Source organism: Sycon ciliatum, chromosome 2, assembly GCF_964019385.1.
Source record: "Sycon ciliatum chromosome 2, ocSycCili1.1, whole genome shotgun sequence".
Lineage (NCBI taxonomy): Eukaryota > Metazoa > Porifera > Calcarea > Leucosolenida > Sycettidae > Sycon > Sycon ciliatum.
The window spans coordinates 28683468-28700325 of record NC_088644.1 but is presented as its reverse complement, the minus strand read 5'-3'; the positions used below and the strand labels follow the sequence as shown (position 1 = coordinate 28700325).

At 46.8% G+C, this 16858-nt stretch overlaps 3 protein-coding genes across 4 annotated transcripts in view; 2 read left to right on the top strand and 1 right to left on the bottom strand.

The window, feature by feature from the left end:
- The window catches only part of LOC135809566 (uncharacterized), a 96676-nt gene that overhangs the window by 15137 nt on the left and 64681 nt on the right, over window positions 1-16858 (top strand). The gene's annotated exons all lie outside the window — the stretch shown is intronic.
- On the bottom strand, window positions 6186-8350 carry LOC135809565 (uncharacterized). The gene has a single exon (XM_065322939.1). It carries the CDS (start codon window positions 8222-8224, stop codon window positions 6761-6763), a length of 1464 nt encoding a protein of 487 aa, XP_065179011.1. The 5' UTR covers window positions 8225-8350; the 3' UTR covers window positions 6186-6760.
- The window catches only part of LOC135809564 (uncharacterized), a 32785-nt gene continuing 25500 nt past the window's right edge, over window positions 9574-16858 (top strand). Inside the window, exons 1-10 of one of the 2 annotated variants that reach the window (XM_065322938.1) lie at window positions 9574-9847; window positions 10019-10165; window positions 11409-11497; window positions 12132-12179; window positions 12444-12563; window positions 12971-13026; window positions 13347-13420; window positions 14209-14338; window positions 14891-15193; window positions 15685-16541. In XM_065322938.1, the coding sequence (XP_065179010.1) occupies window positions 9824-9847; window positions 10019-10165; window positions 11409-11497; window positions 12132-12179; window positions 12444-12563; window positions 12971-13026; window positions 13347-13420; window positions 14209-14338; window positions 14891-15193; window positions 15685-16541 (1848 nt within the window). In that variant the 5' untranslated portion in view covers window positions 9574-9823. Of the gene's footprint in view, window positions 9848-10018; window positions 10166-11408; window positions 11498-12131; window positions 12180-12443; window positions 12564-12970; window positions 13027-13346; window positions 13421-14208; window positions 14450-14890; window positions 15194-15684; window positions 16542-16858 lie in introns of both variants that reach the window. The other variant, XM_065322937.1, reaches the window with a different exon arrangement.

Below are 16858 nucleotides of genomic sequence, written 5' to 3'. Positions count from 1 at the left end.
CAATACTAAGGGAGTCATAATCGGCATTATGAGACTATCCGAGCATCAGAGCATTATGGAGCATTAGAAGCATTAGAAGGGAACAAAACGAGCATTATGTGAGGTTTGAGCGGCATAACGAGTTTCATAGTGGATAATGCCGGGAAATCTCCGGTTTTTGGCTGCAGTCGACTAAAGCAATGAGATGCAACGCCATGTTACATAGCCCTTTCCCAAAGATGCTCGCCACTTTTTTCGCAACTTTTCGTTGTTTAGGAAGAAATCGCAACTTTCGCAACTTCCTTCTTTTTCCCGAACTATTTCGCAACTTTTCCGCAACCTTGGCCCCATATGGCATGTGGTCAAAAATTCAAGTCACGGACTGCATGTCAGTGGGAAGAGCATTCCATCTATTTCTTTCCTGGCGGCAGACAGATGGAATGCTCTTCCCACTGACTGCCGTCAGGCCCCGTCTCTTACTCTGTATGTAAACATGGTAAAAATTCACCTAGGGTTCCCAGTAAAAAGGCAACGCCTGTTGGGACTCCCCTAGTAAAATAATAAAATCTACTACTACTACTACTACTACTACTATGTCAAATGCATACTCGCTCATTCTCGCCTGCCTTCAGACTCATTTCAGAGAAACAGTAGATCAATGGTAGTTACGATAATGTGCATTCCGGTCCCTTTGCCTAGCACTGGAATGATGTAGGATACATGCAACAGGATACTGGCATTGTGTAAAGCGGTGTTTCACAGCAGGAAGGGATGTACGAATTTGACTTCTGCTATTTCTAGTCCCTTTTTGGTGGTTTCTGCACAAGAACTCTCCAATTTTGAGTTGCGATATTAGCAACTTTTGAGCTTTTTCTGAAAATATGGATGCGATTTCAGCAACTAGCACCTGTTTTGGCACGGTTGCGAAAAGCGTAAGTTGCGACAAATTATGGCATCTTTGGGAAAGGGCTAGCCATGTACCGGCACATGGATTTGTGATTTTGTAGACACGTAACACCTTTAGCACTAATGCTACATTTACCTGACTACATACATGTAATGCTATACTCAATCTGCGGACAGCATGCTGTTTCGTTCTTTTTGAACTCATCAGCGCAGCACAGAGAAAATGAGGCCGAACCTGATAGCAATGAAAATAAAAATTTCCAATCAGGCCCGAACGTACCTTGCCAGAGTGCTCAAACTGACAAGTCAGTGAGCTCTGCATAACGCAAACAGCAAAGGCACTACCCCACGCAATGCTATTATAAAGTCTTTACTGTATGTAGCAGTGTAGTCAGGTAAATGTACAGGTGATGTAGCATACCCAACGTTGCAATTGAGGCTGTTACACCAAATCCGTAACGATGATTTATGAGTTCTTCTTTTTTAGAAATCATGAAGAGCCATGGAGGAGACTAGACGTACATTGTACGCGAATGGAATATCAAACAGACGAAGAGGAGGTTTCCTGTTATATATATGCTATAGGCTCTGGCCATAGCATCTCTAGCGATACTGAAGTAAACATTGATAAATTTGGACCGGGATGAAGTAGCGGCTATAAAAAGAAAGAGCTTGTTCCAAATGACTGCCTATGCCGAATCCAGCTCAGCAGGCTCGAAAAGAACTAGAATTTCTCATGGACGCAGTATCAAGACGATTTGAGTGCTCAGCAGCGTGTGTCTTACTTTCCTGGTGAAGCACGTACAGTTCGTCGTGGATGATTGTAATGGAAGGCCTACAGTCAAGTGCTATCAGAAAAGAAGAGTATTGTGGCCAACCATTTGTCTCCACGCAACCTCAGAAGAAGAAGACAGCGCAAGCAGAGGATGTAGAGCGGCAAAGTAACTTCTGACCACGTGCTTTCAGGATTTCCGCAGATGGGAGGGATCTAGATCTGAGATCGTCTCCCAGGACCTGGCCTCACGTGAGCTGTTTCAGATGAAGACACTTTTCACAGAGTGGAAGCAGTGACATCTTGTCTGCAGGCAGGAATACCACTTCCCATGATATGCTTCCAGCGTCCAAATGATCACCAGCAATAATGGTTTCACCTCTCACTACATGGATAAGAAAGGGGAAAGAGTTGATACACCCACTATTCAGCCACAGCCCTGCATCAAAGTTGCAATGGAGAGCAGCCAATGGAGACGTAATCATGTCTTATAGTGCTAAGAAGTGGTGGAGCTCGTGAGAGATATTGTAGCAGCTTCTGAGGCGGATCGACTAAATGCATCCTTTCCTGGAAGCATGACAATGTGCAGCCTTCCTTTCATTTTTTGTTCCAAACCAGGAGCATTATAGCTAGTCTTGTTGAAGCATTATAATCAGCATTACAAGGTAGTTTTTGGAGCATTATGATAAGCATTATACGAACATTTTCGGAGCATTATCCGCTGGACCCTAATCACGAATCTCAATCGCCTTGCGCAGTTTGCGACGGGCTCGATCAGGCTCTCTCCCTATTACTTCAACTGCAGAGAATGCACTTTGCCCATAGTTGAGCTTGCATCTAGGGTGAGTGGTACGAAAATGTTGGCCCCATGGCTTGTCGAGTTCCTGTCGTCTTGCCTCACCATTATGTTCTTCCAGGCGAGTTTCCAGAAAGCGGCCAGTCTCACCAACATATTGTTCCGGACATTCTTTGCACTTCAGCTGATATACAACATTCTTCTGCATACATACATCCTGTCCCCCGGATATACACGAGATACACGGCCCCTTTGGGCGACCTCTCTTTTTCGGTTGTAGCGGAGTTGCAGCCTTGACACATAGAGGAGGAACGAGGGCGGAGCGACACAATTCGCGCCTCAGGCTACCAGTGTGCTCATATACGACTCTAACCGGAATTTTATTCTTTCTGATTGCTGTATTCACTGCTTGATGTACTTTATCTGACTTGTATGGAAGCTTTAGAAATGCTCACCATGGGTTGGCAGTTGGCATAGCGACGATGCTTTGGCCTTCTGGAGGCAGTGTATGCCTCTTCAATGATTCTCTTTTGGTAATTGTTCAATCTTAATTGTTCATGAATAGCCCTTTCCCAAAGATGCCATAATTTTTCGCAACTTATGCTTTTTGCAACTGTGCCAAAACAAGTGCTAGTTGCTGAAATCGCATCCATTTTTCAGAAAAAAAACGTTGCTAATATCGCAACCTAAAATTGGAGAGTTCTTGTGCAAAACCTACAAAAAAGGGAGAAGAAATAGCAGAAGTGCGGCGACAGCAAACTCGTAGATCTACACCCCTTCCTGCGGTGAACCACCACTTTACACAGTGCCAGTAGCCTGTTGCATGTATCCTACATGTAGATCTACATGTACATGTACATCATTCCAATGCAAGCAAAAGGGAATGTACATTATCATAACTACCGTTGATCTACTGTTTCTCTGAAATCAGTCTGAAGGCAGGCGAGAAATGAGCGAGTACGAGTATGCATTTGTCCGACATGCAGTCGGTGACTTGACCTTTTGGGGCCAATTGCGCCAAGGTTGCGGAAAAGATGCGAAACAGTTCGCGAAAATGAAGAAAGTAATAGTTGCGAAAGTTGCGCCGGAAAGTTGCGATTTCTTCCTAAACAACGAAAAGTTGCGAAAAAAAGTGGCGAGCATCTTTGGGAAAGGGCTATTCATGAACCCTCGCTTCACTTTCTGCACGCATTCTGGTATTCGATGAGAGCCTCTGAGCTCTTAGGAATTGCGACGAAGCAACTGCCAATTTGATACTGTGGGGAACTGCCGAAGTATAATCAATGAGTAGACCGCTAGCACATGCCTTCTGGTACAGCTTGTATGCCAGCTTGCCTTCCTGGATCATAATAATTATTGTTATATCCATATAATTTATGGAGCCACTCACCTCGCTGAGCTCATATGTGAAGTTGATACTTGGGTGTGCAGAGTTGGAATGCTGCACAAACCGCATCAAGCTCTCTCTGCCGTGGGTCCATAGCAGTAGGATATCGTCGATGTAGCGTTTGTAGAGGAGCGGTACTAACAGAGAATCCTGCAGAAGCCTGGCCTCAACCGTATGCATGAATAGAATCGCAAATGGGGGTGCAAGGTTGTTACCCATTGCAAACCCGTCCACTTGATGATAGATCTGATGGCCGAATCTGAAATAGTTGTGGCTGAGAACAAAAAGCAGCAGATTCCGTACCCTGCTCATACTCAGCCCAAACATGTCGATCCGCTGGGAATACTGCTGCAGCATATCCACCACTGCCTGAACGGCATGCTCGGATATAACCCGACTACATCCATGGACATAACAATGGTGCCATCGGGGGCGTTCAATCCCGGACATGCGTCACAGATGTGGGTTATTGAATGAGCTGCTGTAGGACGCGCTCCAATACAATAGATACTTCAGTCGTTGGGCTGTCGCACGCTGCTACCACGGGTCGTAATGGTAAGTTCTGTTTATGGTCCTTTGGAAGACCGTACCACTCGGGGAACTTCGTACTGCTTGGTAGGATTGACTTTAGGAGTTTTGAATCCATGTTCTTGCACTCTGACAGTGTTACTTCTCGTGTCTTGGTCTCGTAGGACTCTATGGTCAAATCAACTTTCTCATACATGGTCATGTTCAATAATATGTCTTCTGCTTTCTGCAAATACAGCTCCTGTCTCATAGCAACGACGAGTTTTTTTACTTTTATCCGATGCCGGTTTGATGATGGTTTCTTGGTCTGTGCGAAGTCGCTTCAGCTCCACCCGCTCCTTCTGCGTCAGATTGCGCTTAGAGGGTGTGTGTCTGTCATATGCCCGTAACACCTCGTCGCGGAAGTTGGCCATGTTCCTTTCGTCTTTGTCATCCATCTGTGGGGGCTGCTTAAAGCCACGCTTCATCAGCTTCCACAATTTCTTATCCTGTCTGATCTCTGGCGGTGGGTCATCCATCCTCTTTGAGGTCCACACCCTGAGGCTGGGGCTGTTGCCACCGGAGGGTGAACGCCATCGTCTCTACCGATGTCTCAACATCTGTTCATTCTTGCTTGGTGAGCCTCCCCGTCGACGGAACAAAGCTAGGTCCATGTTCCAGGTAGACGCCTTGTCTGGTCGGACACACAGTCGTCCACCACCAACGGCCCCGCTCATGGACTGGCTCAGCATTGGCCGTATGCCCACTGGGTGACGCAACACCAACGGCGGCAACAGGAGTTGGGCCGCGGGGCGAGCTGTTGGTTCCCGCCACACGTTGATCCGCCTCTCGAAGTCCAGAAACCTTTTTTTTTTGGCGCTACACTCTGCGTAACGCCATGGCACGCGCCCTCACTTCACAGAGCACAATGGCGCGATATCTTCTGCTGCTTCTTCTCCGTGATGTGCTAGTTGCACTTTCTCTCTCTCTGCCCCCCCCCCCCCCTTCTGCATACTACAGTGACAGGTGACATAGGTGACATAATTCGCTTCTTTTTTTTGGCTCTACACTCTGCGTATATACGTGGCTTCCACGGTATTCATTGTTATTACCTGACGATGGCCAAGTGCCGAAACGTTGTAAAAATAACGGAACTGGTTCGGATGTGATGTGCAGCGCTATGGGAATGGGTGTATTGTATCACTTCTTGTCAAATCGACTTTTTCGCGCTAGTGAGAGCTCGGCAACGGCTGCTTCAGGCTGACGGAAGCCTGCACCAGTGAAAAACAACTCTCGCACAGCCCTAGCTCACCGCAAAGCGAAGTGACACAATTTTGAGTGTTGCAGGTACATGTAGTACATGAATGTGGGGTATTATAAGTCTCCTGCCCATAAGTTACATGATGTCATCCACACACCTTGCTCACTACCTCCTGCCCACACCAGACACGCATCCTGCGCCTAGTATTGCACTGCTAGCCCCTGCCTTCAACAACCACACACTCTGCACACAGCCTCCTGCCTAAAATGACACCGCTAGTCCTGAAACATAGAGCCCCCACATTCTCACACAGTTGCTGATACAGCGCTACAAGACCCACCCTCTCCTGGCACAGTGTAGTGTACCGGCATGGTTGGCACTCCATCCTCATGTTGCCTGATGTTTGGGAGAGCACACAACTAATATTACTTGAAGTAGCAGCAAACAAGCCTTGATTGTCCTTGTTGTTCTGTAAATCTGTACAGTATCTGTAGAGCATATTCAAAAACATTGGCTGTGGCAGCGGTATTGAATACCTGCAGGCCATGTCATCGATGTCAAATTCCGCCATTGACTGTCAAATTCCCAATCACCGTTCACATTCAAAAGCCAGCCGTTTCCAGTATGTGACCATTGCTCAACTACAATAATTACAACAGTATTGGAAATAATGACTGTGATCTTATTAGAATGCTGTCTGCAAAGAAATAATTGTTCATATGACGGGAGTTGGAATGTATGGCTTAAATTGGCTTTATATTATACAAAATTCACAATGCCAAGAAACAATCAAGTCATTTCCACTGCAGAATTAGACTTTTAAAAGAGAAGACAAGAGGGATATCTACATTTCACAACTGTCCAGACGATTAGAGTGTAGCGTAGCGATGAGAAGCAAAAAAACTATGCAGAAGCAGGCATGTGACCGAGTGAATATAACACGGAAGTAGAGAGAGTACCTGAATAACTGAGTCTGATCAGGTGAGTGTGCACTCGAATCGGAAATCATTCATCACAAAATAAAGTTGCTTTGCCAAGGAAAGTTCTAAAACGTAGAAAGAAAGGAAACATGGATACAAGCTATTAAGAGTAACTGTCCTAATGGCCAGCACTAAACCGAGTGGTGTCCAAGTGTTCATATGGACTTGCCTGTTAAAACTCTTCCCCGGACATGGGTTCAACATCTACTTCTCCTGGCTCTTCATCATCTTGGTCGATCTCGAGGTTGGGTTCTACCAGCTCCGAGCAATGGTCTGGGACATAACTACCATCATCATCATGACTGTCCTCAGCAGTAGCAGCATCATCAGTGCTCATGACGTCGTTAGTATCATTGTCCGCCACGGCTTGTTGTTCAGCGATGGCTTCATCGCAGTCGGTGGTCGATTCCGGGCCCAACTCAGGAGCCAGGTCATCAAAAGCACAACTTGTGCTTGTACTCGGCGTGTCATCGGTGGAGGCAATAGCAGCAGTATCTGCTCGCTGGGTCTGCAGTTTGCTCTCCAGCTCATCCAGCACTGATTGCGCATCTCTTACAGCTTTACGGCGAATTGAACGCAGCTTGTCATCACCGTATGACTCGACGGTGTCCAGGCGAAGCATAATGCGAGTCAGTGTGTCTTCCAGGCGCAGGAAAGTCTTGCTTTGCTTAGTGTCAGAAAACGTCTCCACTTCATGGCGAACAGCATCGATTTGTTTCGTGACTGCCAAGATGGTTGCAAAGCTGGCCATCAACGCTGCTCTCTCCTGCGTAACTGCAGCGGTTTCGATCTCGGGTTCGACATCGGTGTGTACAGGTGACGATTGTGCACTCGTTCCAGCACTGGATGGTGTAGTTACTGCGGCTGCCAAAGGTGTGGTCGAGCTTGTTTGCTCATCCTCTGAGCTTCCTTCACTGGTTGGCTCATCAGCAGACTGTGGCATGGCACGGTTACTAGTACTCAGAGGTGCCGATGACGAAGACAGGCGATGGGTGCGTCTTCTGTTCAGCAACTCAGCCAGGGACGACTCAGCCACTGGTTGGGCTTCGTCTTCAGATGCGCAGTCATCCACAGGGTAGCGCTGGTGCTGCTCCCATGGAGCTACAACACGTAGAGCTGGTCGACGGCGATTTTCCTCCACTGCACTCGGCGCAGGACTAGCGGTTCTGGTAGTTGTCACTGGAGTTCGTTTGCTCACTGCCGGACTACAGGTGCGAGTGAAAGCCGAGTGAACATGTGGTGATTGGCCGCCATACCTTGCCTGAGAAGTAGCAGCTGAAGCAGGTGCACATCTTGGTGTGGCCGTCGGTCGCGACATCCAGAAGCCTGGTCGCTCGTCTTCTGATGACTCGTCCGATTCATCAGCAGCGGTATAAACTGGGCGAGTTGGCAGTCTGAATCTTGCCATTTCCGCTGCCCGTTGTCGCTGGCGCAGAGTAGCCGCAGTTGATGGCCGAGTGTAGGCAGGTTCTTGCTGCCTCTCACCATATCCAAATGGCACTCTGTACGACGCAGCGCTGCGCGATGGAACTCTCCATGATGGCGAGTCGAAATCATCCAAATACCCCGTGTACTGGGGAGCAAACGAACCACTGCCGCTGCCCAGCGGGGATGAGAAAAAAGAGTTGGTGAACATTGCGATTTCTACTGGTATCCTTGCGCCTTCCTGAACAAATCAACTCTTGCGATTTGAACTCCCAAGGCTCTGAGCACACTTCAACCAACCTTCCAATTCCAAAGCTCTGAACAAATTTTGTATCGATCTGCCGAGCCATCGTCAATATTTATAATAATGACTATGAAATTACTAGAATTGTACGAGAATGTCGCGAACGATTAGAATTTAGTAGAAAGCAGTAGCAGCTTCTTCTTACAGATCGGCAAAGATTCGGAAAACGCCAGACTTTTCCACATTGTTCTCGACTGCATGCAACCCTTTGCCGTTGGGGATTCCCCAGATTCTCTGTAATATATCTCTCATATCAGATGACATTATGTCACTGTCAGCCAAGGCAGGAGTACTAAAACTTCCGTTTTTTACTAATTTTAGTACTCCCGGCCGGCGCGGCGGCCTGCTGCAGCGCTGCCTGAGTGCTGGCCTGATGACAGTGACGTGACTGGTGACGTGTTTTGTGTGTCTTTTATGACCTGCCTTTGTACTTCCCTTTCGACGATGAGTTTCGTCTCATCAAGACAAGAGTACTGTAACTGTGTGAGACATGTATATAATATAACGAGGAAGCAAATCTAACGTTTTAACGGATGACATTTCTTCGTTATAATAGATCCATTGAGGCCGTACTGCTTCATATATGCTGTGTGTGTATATGGCAGAATACTGCAAGATTGTTAACATATCTTCTCGTTAACCTATGAATTTTGGACAATCGTTAAATGTGCGACTCGTTATAATAACATGTCTTACAGTACATGAACACCTTTTTCCATGTAACTATTGTTGTTGGTCTCATCCACCACCAGGAAATTCGAAACTCCCCCGATCCCGATAAGTATCCATCAGGGTATCTGGTATCAAGAGTACATGAAAACGGTTTTCATGTACTCTTGCTGGTATCAAGAGTGCATAAACACGAGAAAAAAGAGTTTAATGGACTCTTGCTGGTACCATTAATGATTTACTTTTGGAGAATCCTTCAAATAAAAAATGAAATCACTGTGTACATGTGTACGTAGATCTACGTGTGTGTACCCGTGTGCATGTGTACACGTGTGTGTATGAGCGCTCGAGCCTCTTCTGACAACGATTGAAAAACGTTTTCAAAATCCACACACACAGCATGCTAGCGCTATATTGTAGCATGTATGTACATATGTACGTACCGCCATTTTTCGTGCAAAACAGCAAAAAGGTCTCGAGAACGATTGAAAAACGTTTTTCGTTGTCGTGTAGAGTCTCGTACATGGAACTACACACTCCCGTATATGCACACACTCCCGTACACATGTCATACACATCTGCATATTCCCGTACACACAGCCCTCTCACGCGTCACTGGTCACCATGGTCACTCACTGCAGCCTTGTACACACTGCATGCACGCCCACGTGCACGGCCGGCTGAACTCAACAACAAAAAAGTGACATGCCTTTTTTCAATCGAAATCAATGACAAAATACTAAAATAATTGCAGTTTCATTGTTGTTCCTTTGAAATTGAGCTGTGAGCTGTGATGGAAAGAAGGGCTATTTGGTAGAAAAAGGAGCAGACATTAGGATGCCTGAAGTATCTCTATTGAAGGTTAGCTCCCTCACCTTACTTTGTTTCATTGCACTGTAACATAGGCATCTCACCAACTTTAAAATAATAGCGTCGGTCGAGTACTCATTCAAAATTCGAACTATTTCCACTGAGAAACTGTGATAAGTGGTCCTTTTTGTCATCCTATCGGTTGTTATTTCCTCCATTCAGGTGGAAAGCCCCGGAGAGTTCTGGATTAGATTCAGAGTTGGCGAAGATGGAGTCGCCACGTTGCAGAAACTGTCGGAACTCGAGCAGCATCTGAATGACCTTTCTCTATCCGTTCCTGGACGACTGTCGTCACCGAGCCCTGGCCAGGTGAGTTAAACCCCTAACCTAGAAGACCAATATTTTTCCAGTCGGCAGTGTTACTTGATATGAAGTAGTATAGGTACATGTATGTGCTACTGTAGGTGCTATGATTGTATTGGGTGAAGAATCTACTACAGCCTTGCAGGATGTTTTGTTAATATTTAGAGCCCGAAAAAAGAGGAACACTAGCTGAGGTACAACTTATGCGTTAGAGTCCACCAACTGCACCAGATCATGAACAGTCAGACGCGCGCAATTTATAACAAAAAAGGACAAGGAGGACTGACACGTCACTGACCACCAGTGCACCTAGCACAGCGAAATGATCATGATAATGATATTGATGTTGATGACCTAGGTAAAGAAAAAGCCTAGCGAGGACAATGCGTCGAGCTCTCTCGTTAATTTTTATTTATTTATGCCGGCCAGCGCTTTGGCTGAGCGGTTGTGGGCTTGTCTGTAGATCATAAGGCCCCCGATTTGGAGATTCGCCCTGGCAGCAGGAAGTGTGTACTCTGCTAGCAAATAAGGTGATAAATACATGGTCTACTTTGCATGCGATATTGCACATGTTGCACATACTGACCCGATCGTGTTTGGCAGGTATTTGTCTTCTCACGTAGGGCTGGAGCTCCACAAACATTTCTTTTCATTTCATACTAACATAGCTCCCCACTTCGCTCCCTCCCTTTTTCCCAACACCTTTCGCCATCGCTCCTACTCTCCACATATACACACCTTAGCTGGCATATTCGTCACTTTCCTTATCGCACCTTTCTAGTGCGCCTCACGTCATATCTACTCCATTTCTCTGTTGTTCATGTCTAGTTTAGTGTTTCACCCTGAGGATAGGCCGTGCCTGAATATTTAGTGAATCTGACAGTATAAAACATATGTTTTGCAGAGAAGAAAACATAATAAGAAAATGTAGTATTTAGTGAGTGTTCAGGCTAGGTAATTTTTCATATTCTGACTTTCTGAGTTCTATTTTGAGATTTACATACATGCCGGCAAGTCCTCAAGCATACAATATGAGTATACTGTATTACCGTTTTTCTCCCTGGTCGGCTATTTTGAGCACCTTTCTACTGGTCTCGGGTACACAAGCGCCGTCGCTCAGACAAAGGAGCGAAAAAAGAGATTCTTTGTCACTGTTCACTGTTGCCCGTACTCGGTTGATTGAAAACACATTTGATATTTCTCTCGTCTTGCACCTTGTCTTTCTTGTGTGTCTTGCACTTGCACACAGAACGTCCTCGTTAAGGATAAGGATGATCGCCAGTGGTACCGCGGTAGGATACACCATTTGCTGCAGGGTTCGGATGGAGTTCTGGCACGGTATGTACGATTAGGAGAGTCACATCTTGTAAGATTGTTGTGCGATTGTTCGCTTCGTGCAGCGTCGATCTGGGCATGTACACGTTTAGGAATATTGGTACTTAGGAGTGTTGGCACAACTGGCACTCCCGCGTCAAGAGCGTTACACTTGCGGCAGTTTAGCCTCAGCCTGAAGTCTGTGAAGAGTCTGTCTGCTGCAGATGAATGCATTTCTGTTGAAGGACAAAAGTCACAGCCGCGGCAGGCCCAAGTTAGTTTTCTGGATCGCTGTCTTTCACCACAACGAGGTTGACAGGAACGCACTTCACCTTGGTGTTTGCAGATATTGTCACCCCCAGTTTACTAGGTAACCAGTAAGAATAGGTAAATATCCGCTATCACACACAAGCATATCTTGTTTTATAATAATATGTGACGTATGAATTCTGGATCCAGCGGTGACTCCCATTACCTTCTTGCTTCAAATAGTGTGGATCTCACTGGAGCAGGATGACCATGGGCCTCTCAATAAGGCTGGCCGTCTATCTCAGTTGTTGTACTTGAACAGTCTGTGGTAATTGATATTGACCAAGCCTGGCCGCCGGTGTTGAGTGACGCTACGGTTGTTGCTGTGTGTTGACGTTTTCTGTTATAGAGTCTTCTATCTGGACTATGGCCAGACAGTGACGGTGAAGGCTGACAGGTTAGTGGGTACAGTGCATTTGTTGTCGGGTGCATTGTGTCGATTGTTGCACAATTGTTTGGCTCCACGGTGCTGTGGTAGCTTTGTCTGCATGCTTTCCTGTTTGCAACCCGAACCGTGACCTTTGAAGCTTCTTTTCACCGTGCACTCGTCTCAGTGAGTTGCTATGGGGCATTGTTGCTCATGCCACTGGAATTTCTCAAGCACACTGACATTTTTGAGGCACTCATACTAGCCACTTCCAAATTCTTGATTTTCTTGTAGTCTTCGACCGGCACCGGCAAACTTTGACTCGCTGGATTGGCAGGCAAAGCAGTGTACTCTACATGGCGTCAAGCCATTGTCTCTTCACTTCTCCCTGGACTACATGCAGCAGGTTCCAAAGTAAGCCAGTGTCACTGTGTGTGTGTGTGTGTGTGTGTGTGTGTGTGTGTGTGTGTGTGTGTGTGTGTGTGCCTGTGCATGTGTGTGCCTGTGTTCGCATATGGCGCATACTTCTGTCTGTCTGTCTGTCTACTTTGGATGTCTTCGAGACAGGAAAGCTGGTAGTTCTTAATTCTTGCACATTTCATTGACTAATCCTTTTTGGTGTGTTTTGCAGAGATATTTTTTACAAGCTACTGTCATTCTCAATATCCAGTCCCCTTTTGTCTGGATCCCTTGCCAAGTGGCTAAACGGCAGAAAGTTTAATTTTTCCTTGATTTTTGCACCTTGATTTTGCATAGAATATCCTTTCTGTTTTAAATTTGATTATAACTATGGCTTGGTGTGTGTGTGTGTCATTGTGTAGGTCAGGACAGAAATGGGACGAATCAGCCAGAAACTTCTTTCACAAAAGTATCAAAGGTAAGTTTTTGGCTTTCCCCGAGCACCACGGGGGTGTACACGTGATGGCCAGTGTTAGTTGCACTAGCACCGTCATGTTAGTACGTGCAATATAGTAGTCACTAGCTGAGGGAATGGAAAAGGGAAAAAAGTCTGAAGAAAAACCTGACTGACCAGGACTTGAAACAGGGACCTTCTTCGCTTGAGGCCAGCGATGGTATATTACTATAGTACTTGTTGTTTTGGGTTTCTTCCTCGTTTTTCGGCGCCTTTGTGGTTGTATGCATGTGTATATGCGCTCTCATGCATAGCTTTCTTTCTTCTTTGGTCGTGATGTGTAGATCAGCGTCTCTCGGTGGAGGTGATGGACGTATCTGGTGATGGTGTGCTCCGTGTCAACCTGTATGCTGGAAAGGTGAGCTGATGTGTGTGACTGTTTCTGTGTGGTGCTGGGGGAGACTACGGTTGCTGTTCAGCTATGTGGGCATATAGAGGAATACCTGCCCCAAGAACGACTGAAACATAACATATCGGTACTTGTCCCTTCGAGTGAGAATATGTTTTGGTCCGAAGCGAGTAAGACAAGGAAAGTTTTGTAATTATTTGATTTCCATTGCACCCTAGGTGCATGTGTGGGTGAAAATCAGGAGGGCCAAACTGATCTTTTCTTCATTTAGAAAACAGAATTCTCACCCGAACGTACGCTTCCATACTCCATGGCCCATCCCTGTGAGGCACACCATAAGAACACCATACAGTCGGGTGAGACTTCCCAACTAAAGTGATAAAATCGATAGAACCGACAATGTGTATGCCTGTTTGGTTGCGTGCTTGTGTTTCTTGTGCATCCGTGAATGTGTGTGAGGGTGTGGGGTTCTGGTTTAGGTTGTAATACGATTTCTGGTGTAGGTTCAACCGTTGTACTGTAAAAGCCATTATTCTAACGAGGCGCATATATAACGATTTCCCAACATTGACTAGTTTACGTGTAGCAAAGGTAACGATTCTCACTCATTCTCAACGCTCAATAGGGCGGTATATGTATCGATTTCTGTATAACGATTTCTATTTTAACGACACATTTCTCCTCGTTAACTCGTTAGAGTTAGCACTTCGTTATATATATGGCTTTTACAGTATTGTGATTTCTGGTGTTGACACCATGGTTAATTGCTTGTCTCTGTCACCATGGCTTCTGTACAGACATCGGTCAGCAAACTTCTTGTCGCAGAAGCATACGCAACTGAAGCAGAGGAAGATGTTGTCTCTACTTCTCCAAACGTTACGACGCCTGTGAGCAGTGCAACACCTGCGGTTAGTGTAGCCCAAAATGGTGAGCAGTACCACTCTACGCGCCCGGAGAGTCGCCCTGGTCTGGCCGGTCGCCCACTTGACGACAGCTATGGTCCGCCAGAGAAGCGCTCCTGGTCACAACCGCGTGCTAGTTAGTATTTGTTCTGTTCTACCTACACGTACACGTATGTACTTCATTGCTTCGTGTTATGTAGTACCGGTATGCCTTTGTGTGTGTGTGCTCACAATTTGCGGATTGTCCTCTGATGACTTTTTCAAAGCAGCTCCAAGCTGCAGGGGAGTTTTTTCTTTCTTTTTTCGTTGAACGTTATAGAATGCATCACACAGCTTTCCCTCTCTCTCTCTCTCTCTCTCTCTCTCTCTCTCTCTCTCTCTCTCTCTCTCTCTCTCTCTCTCTCTCTCTCTCTCTCTCTCTCTCTCTCTCTCTCTCTCTCTCTCTCTCTCTCTCTCTCTCTCTCTCTCTCTCTCTCTCTCTCTCTCTCTCTCTCTCTCTCTCTCTCTCTCTCTCTCTCTCTCTCTCTCTCTCTCTCTCTCTCTCTCTCTCTCTCTCTCTCTCTCTCTCTCGCCACAGCAAAGATACCAAGTCCCCGGATCACAAGCACTTCTAGCAAACATTCTACTTCGCTGGATGATCGCGTTTTACGTCGACTGGCTCGCTGCTTGCAGTCTGTGTGGGCAGACCTGGCCTATGAATTAAACTGGTCTTCTGCTGACATCAACCAATTGAAGGCAAAGGCAGCAGGCAGCAGCATTGAAGCATGCTTCATGCTTCTAAAGAGCTGGCAGCAAGAGGACCTGACCGGAGACAAACTTATTCTGGTGATGTCTGACGCTGGCTTTGTTGAAGAAGCGGAGCAGGCTGCTAATGTGTTAGGTCAGTATGCAACGCAATGTTCTGTCTCTTATCTCTTTCTTTGTGAGGTTGAACCATCCCTACAGTGCATGCATCAGCGGCTGTTATTGCGGACGTTGTAGTGGGGAGTGCTATGTCAGAGGTATTCATGTTCCTACTGCGCGGATGGTCATTCCAGTCCTCCATGTGTTTGGAAATCCTCAGATATACCTTGGAATGAAACCCTGTCCCAAAGCAGCTTTGCTTTCAGCATGACGTGCATTCACAGTACATAGTCTTATCCTCTGCTGTATGAGCTCCAAATTCCACTTCATCGTATTTGCTAGACCCCAGAGTAAACGATTCATTGTTGTGTAGTGTGATGTGCTCTGGGAATTCAGAAACCACAATGATAATATGTGATTATGCAAGCAGCAGTTGTAAGGGTCATCAAATTAATTAAATGCAACCAAGCATTGTGTTGCAAACTTGCAGTAGATGAGTTTTGTTCTCCGCTGTTCTTCCCTGCGCAGATGCATGTCTAGAGAGTTCCCGACGCAATGCTGACACGTCTCGTGGCATCCAGCAACGCAGTAGCAGCGATGCTTCGACAACGGAGAACAGCAGGCAGTGTGCAACCAGTCATCCTGTAACGGCATCTTCCTCGAATGAGCCATTGGCCAGGTCTTCATCCACCAGCTTTGACTCATCCTCGCCTCACGGCCATGCGTCCGGCATCTGTGATCGGCCAGCGGTGGCTGGTCCTGCTGCTAATGCGCCGTCAATTGCAGATACGAAGGGTAAAACGCCACCGCCGCCGAAAGTTAGCCGTGGCCGCGGCGCAGCCATTGCCTCAGCCATTGCCAATCTATCCACCACTCCAGTCGGCGGCATGGCAGCATCAGAGAAACGCTCTCCGGCCAGTGCAGGTGGCCAGACTCCTACTTCTGCTACCTGCACTGCTCCCGTTGGCGATAGGCCTGCTTCCCCGGAGAACGTTTCACCGGCGAGTGATGCACACAGGCCTGGACCCAGTCCAGCGGCATCGCCATTGAAGCCGGTCATTGGCCTCCGTAGCCAGCCCACCGGTACAGAGCGTATGCAGCGCTACCATGCTGTCACTGCTCCCAGGACTGCTGCAATTACCAAAGGGCAGTCGTCGGACGAATCGCCAATCAGCAGCGACGACCGCAGCCCTGGCACTGGTATTCGCGGCATGCAAGGTGCCATGTCCGGCAGAGGCAGCGACTCGGATACCAAACGTCATCCTCGCCACCGAGGCCAGAGAAGTCGCTTTGATCTGCACTGTATCAGGCAGGATGCAAACTGTCACGGCGAAGCCGCTGATGAGATCACCGCTCAGGCTAGAGAGATGCGCAATCGCATGCACGTAAGTGTTAATTGATCCTAGGTCGAATGGTGCTCTGACCCAGTCTGGGGTTTGAGCTAGGCAAAACTACTGGAGTGTGTGTTACATTGGCATGCCAGGATGTTCAGCCAATCTATCAGATGTACTTAGCATAGTTTTGCTTACTATCGTACTAACTTACCTTGAAGCACTGGTGTATTTACCGTGTACAGTGTATCATGGAAATGCATTGGAATGGTATGTTCTGTGAAAACAGCCCCAATATTGGCTAACAAATCCCGTATATAGCCGAGAGACCAGACACAGTGTTGAAGTGATAATTATGTACATTTTAGGTG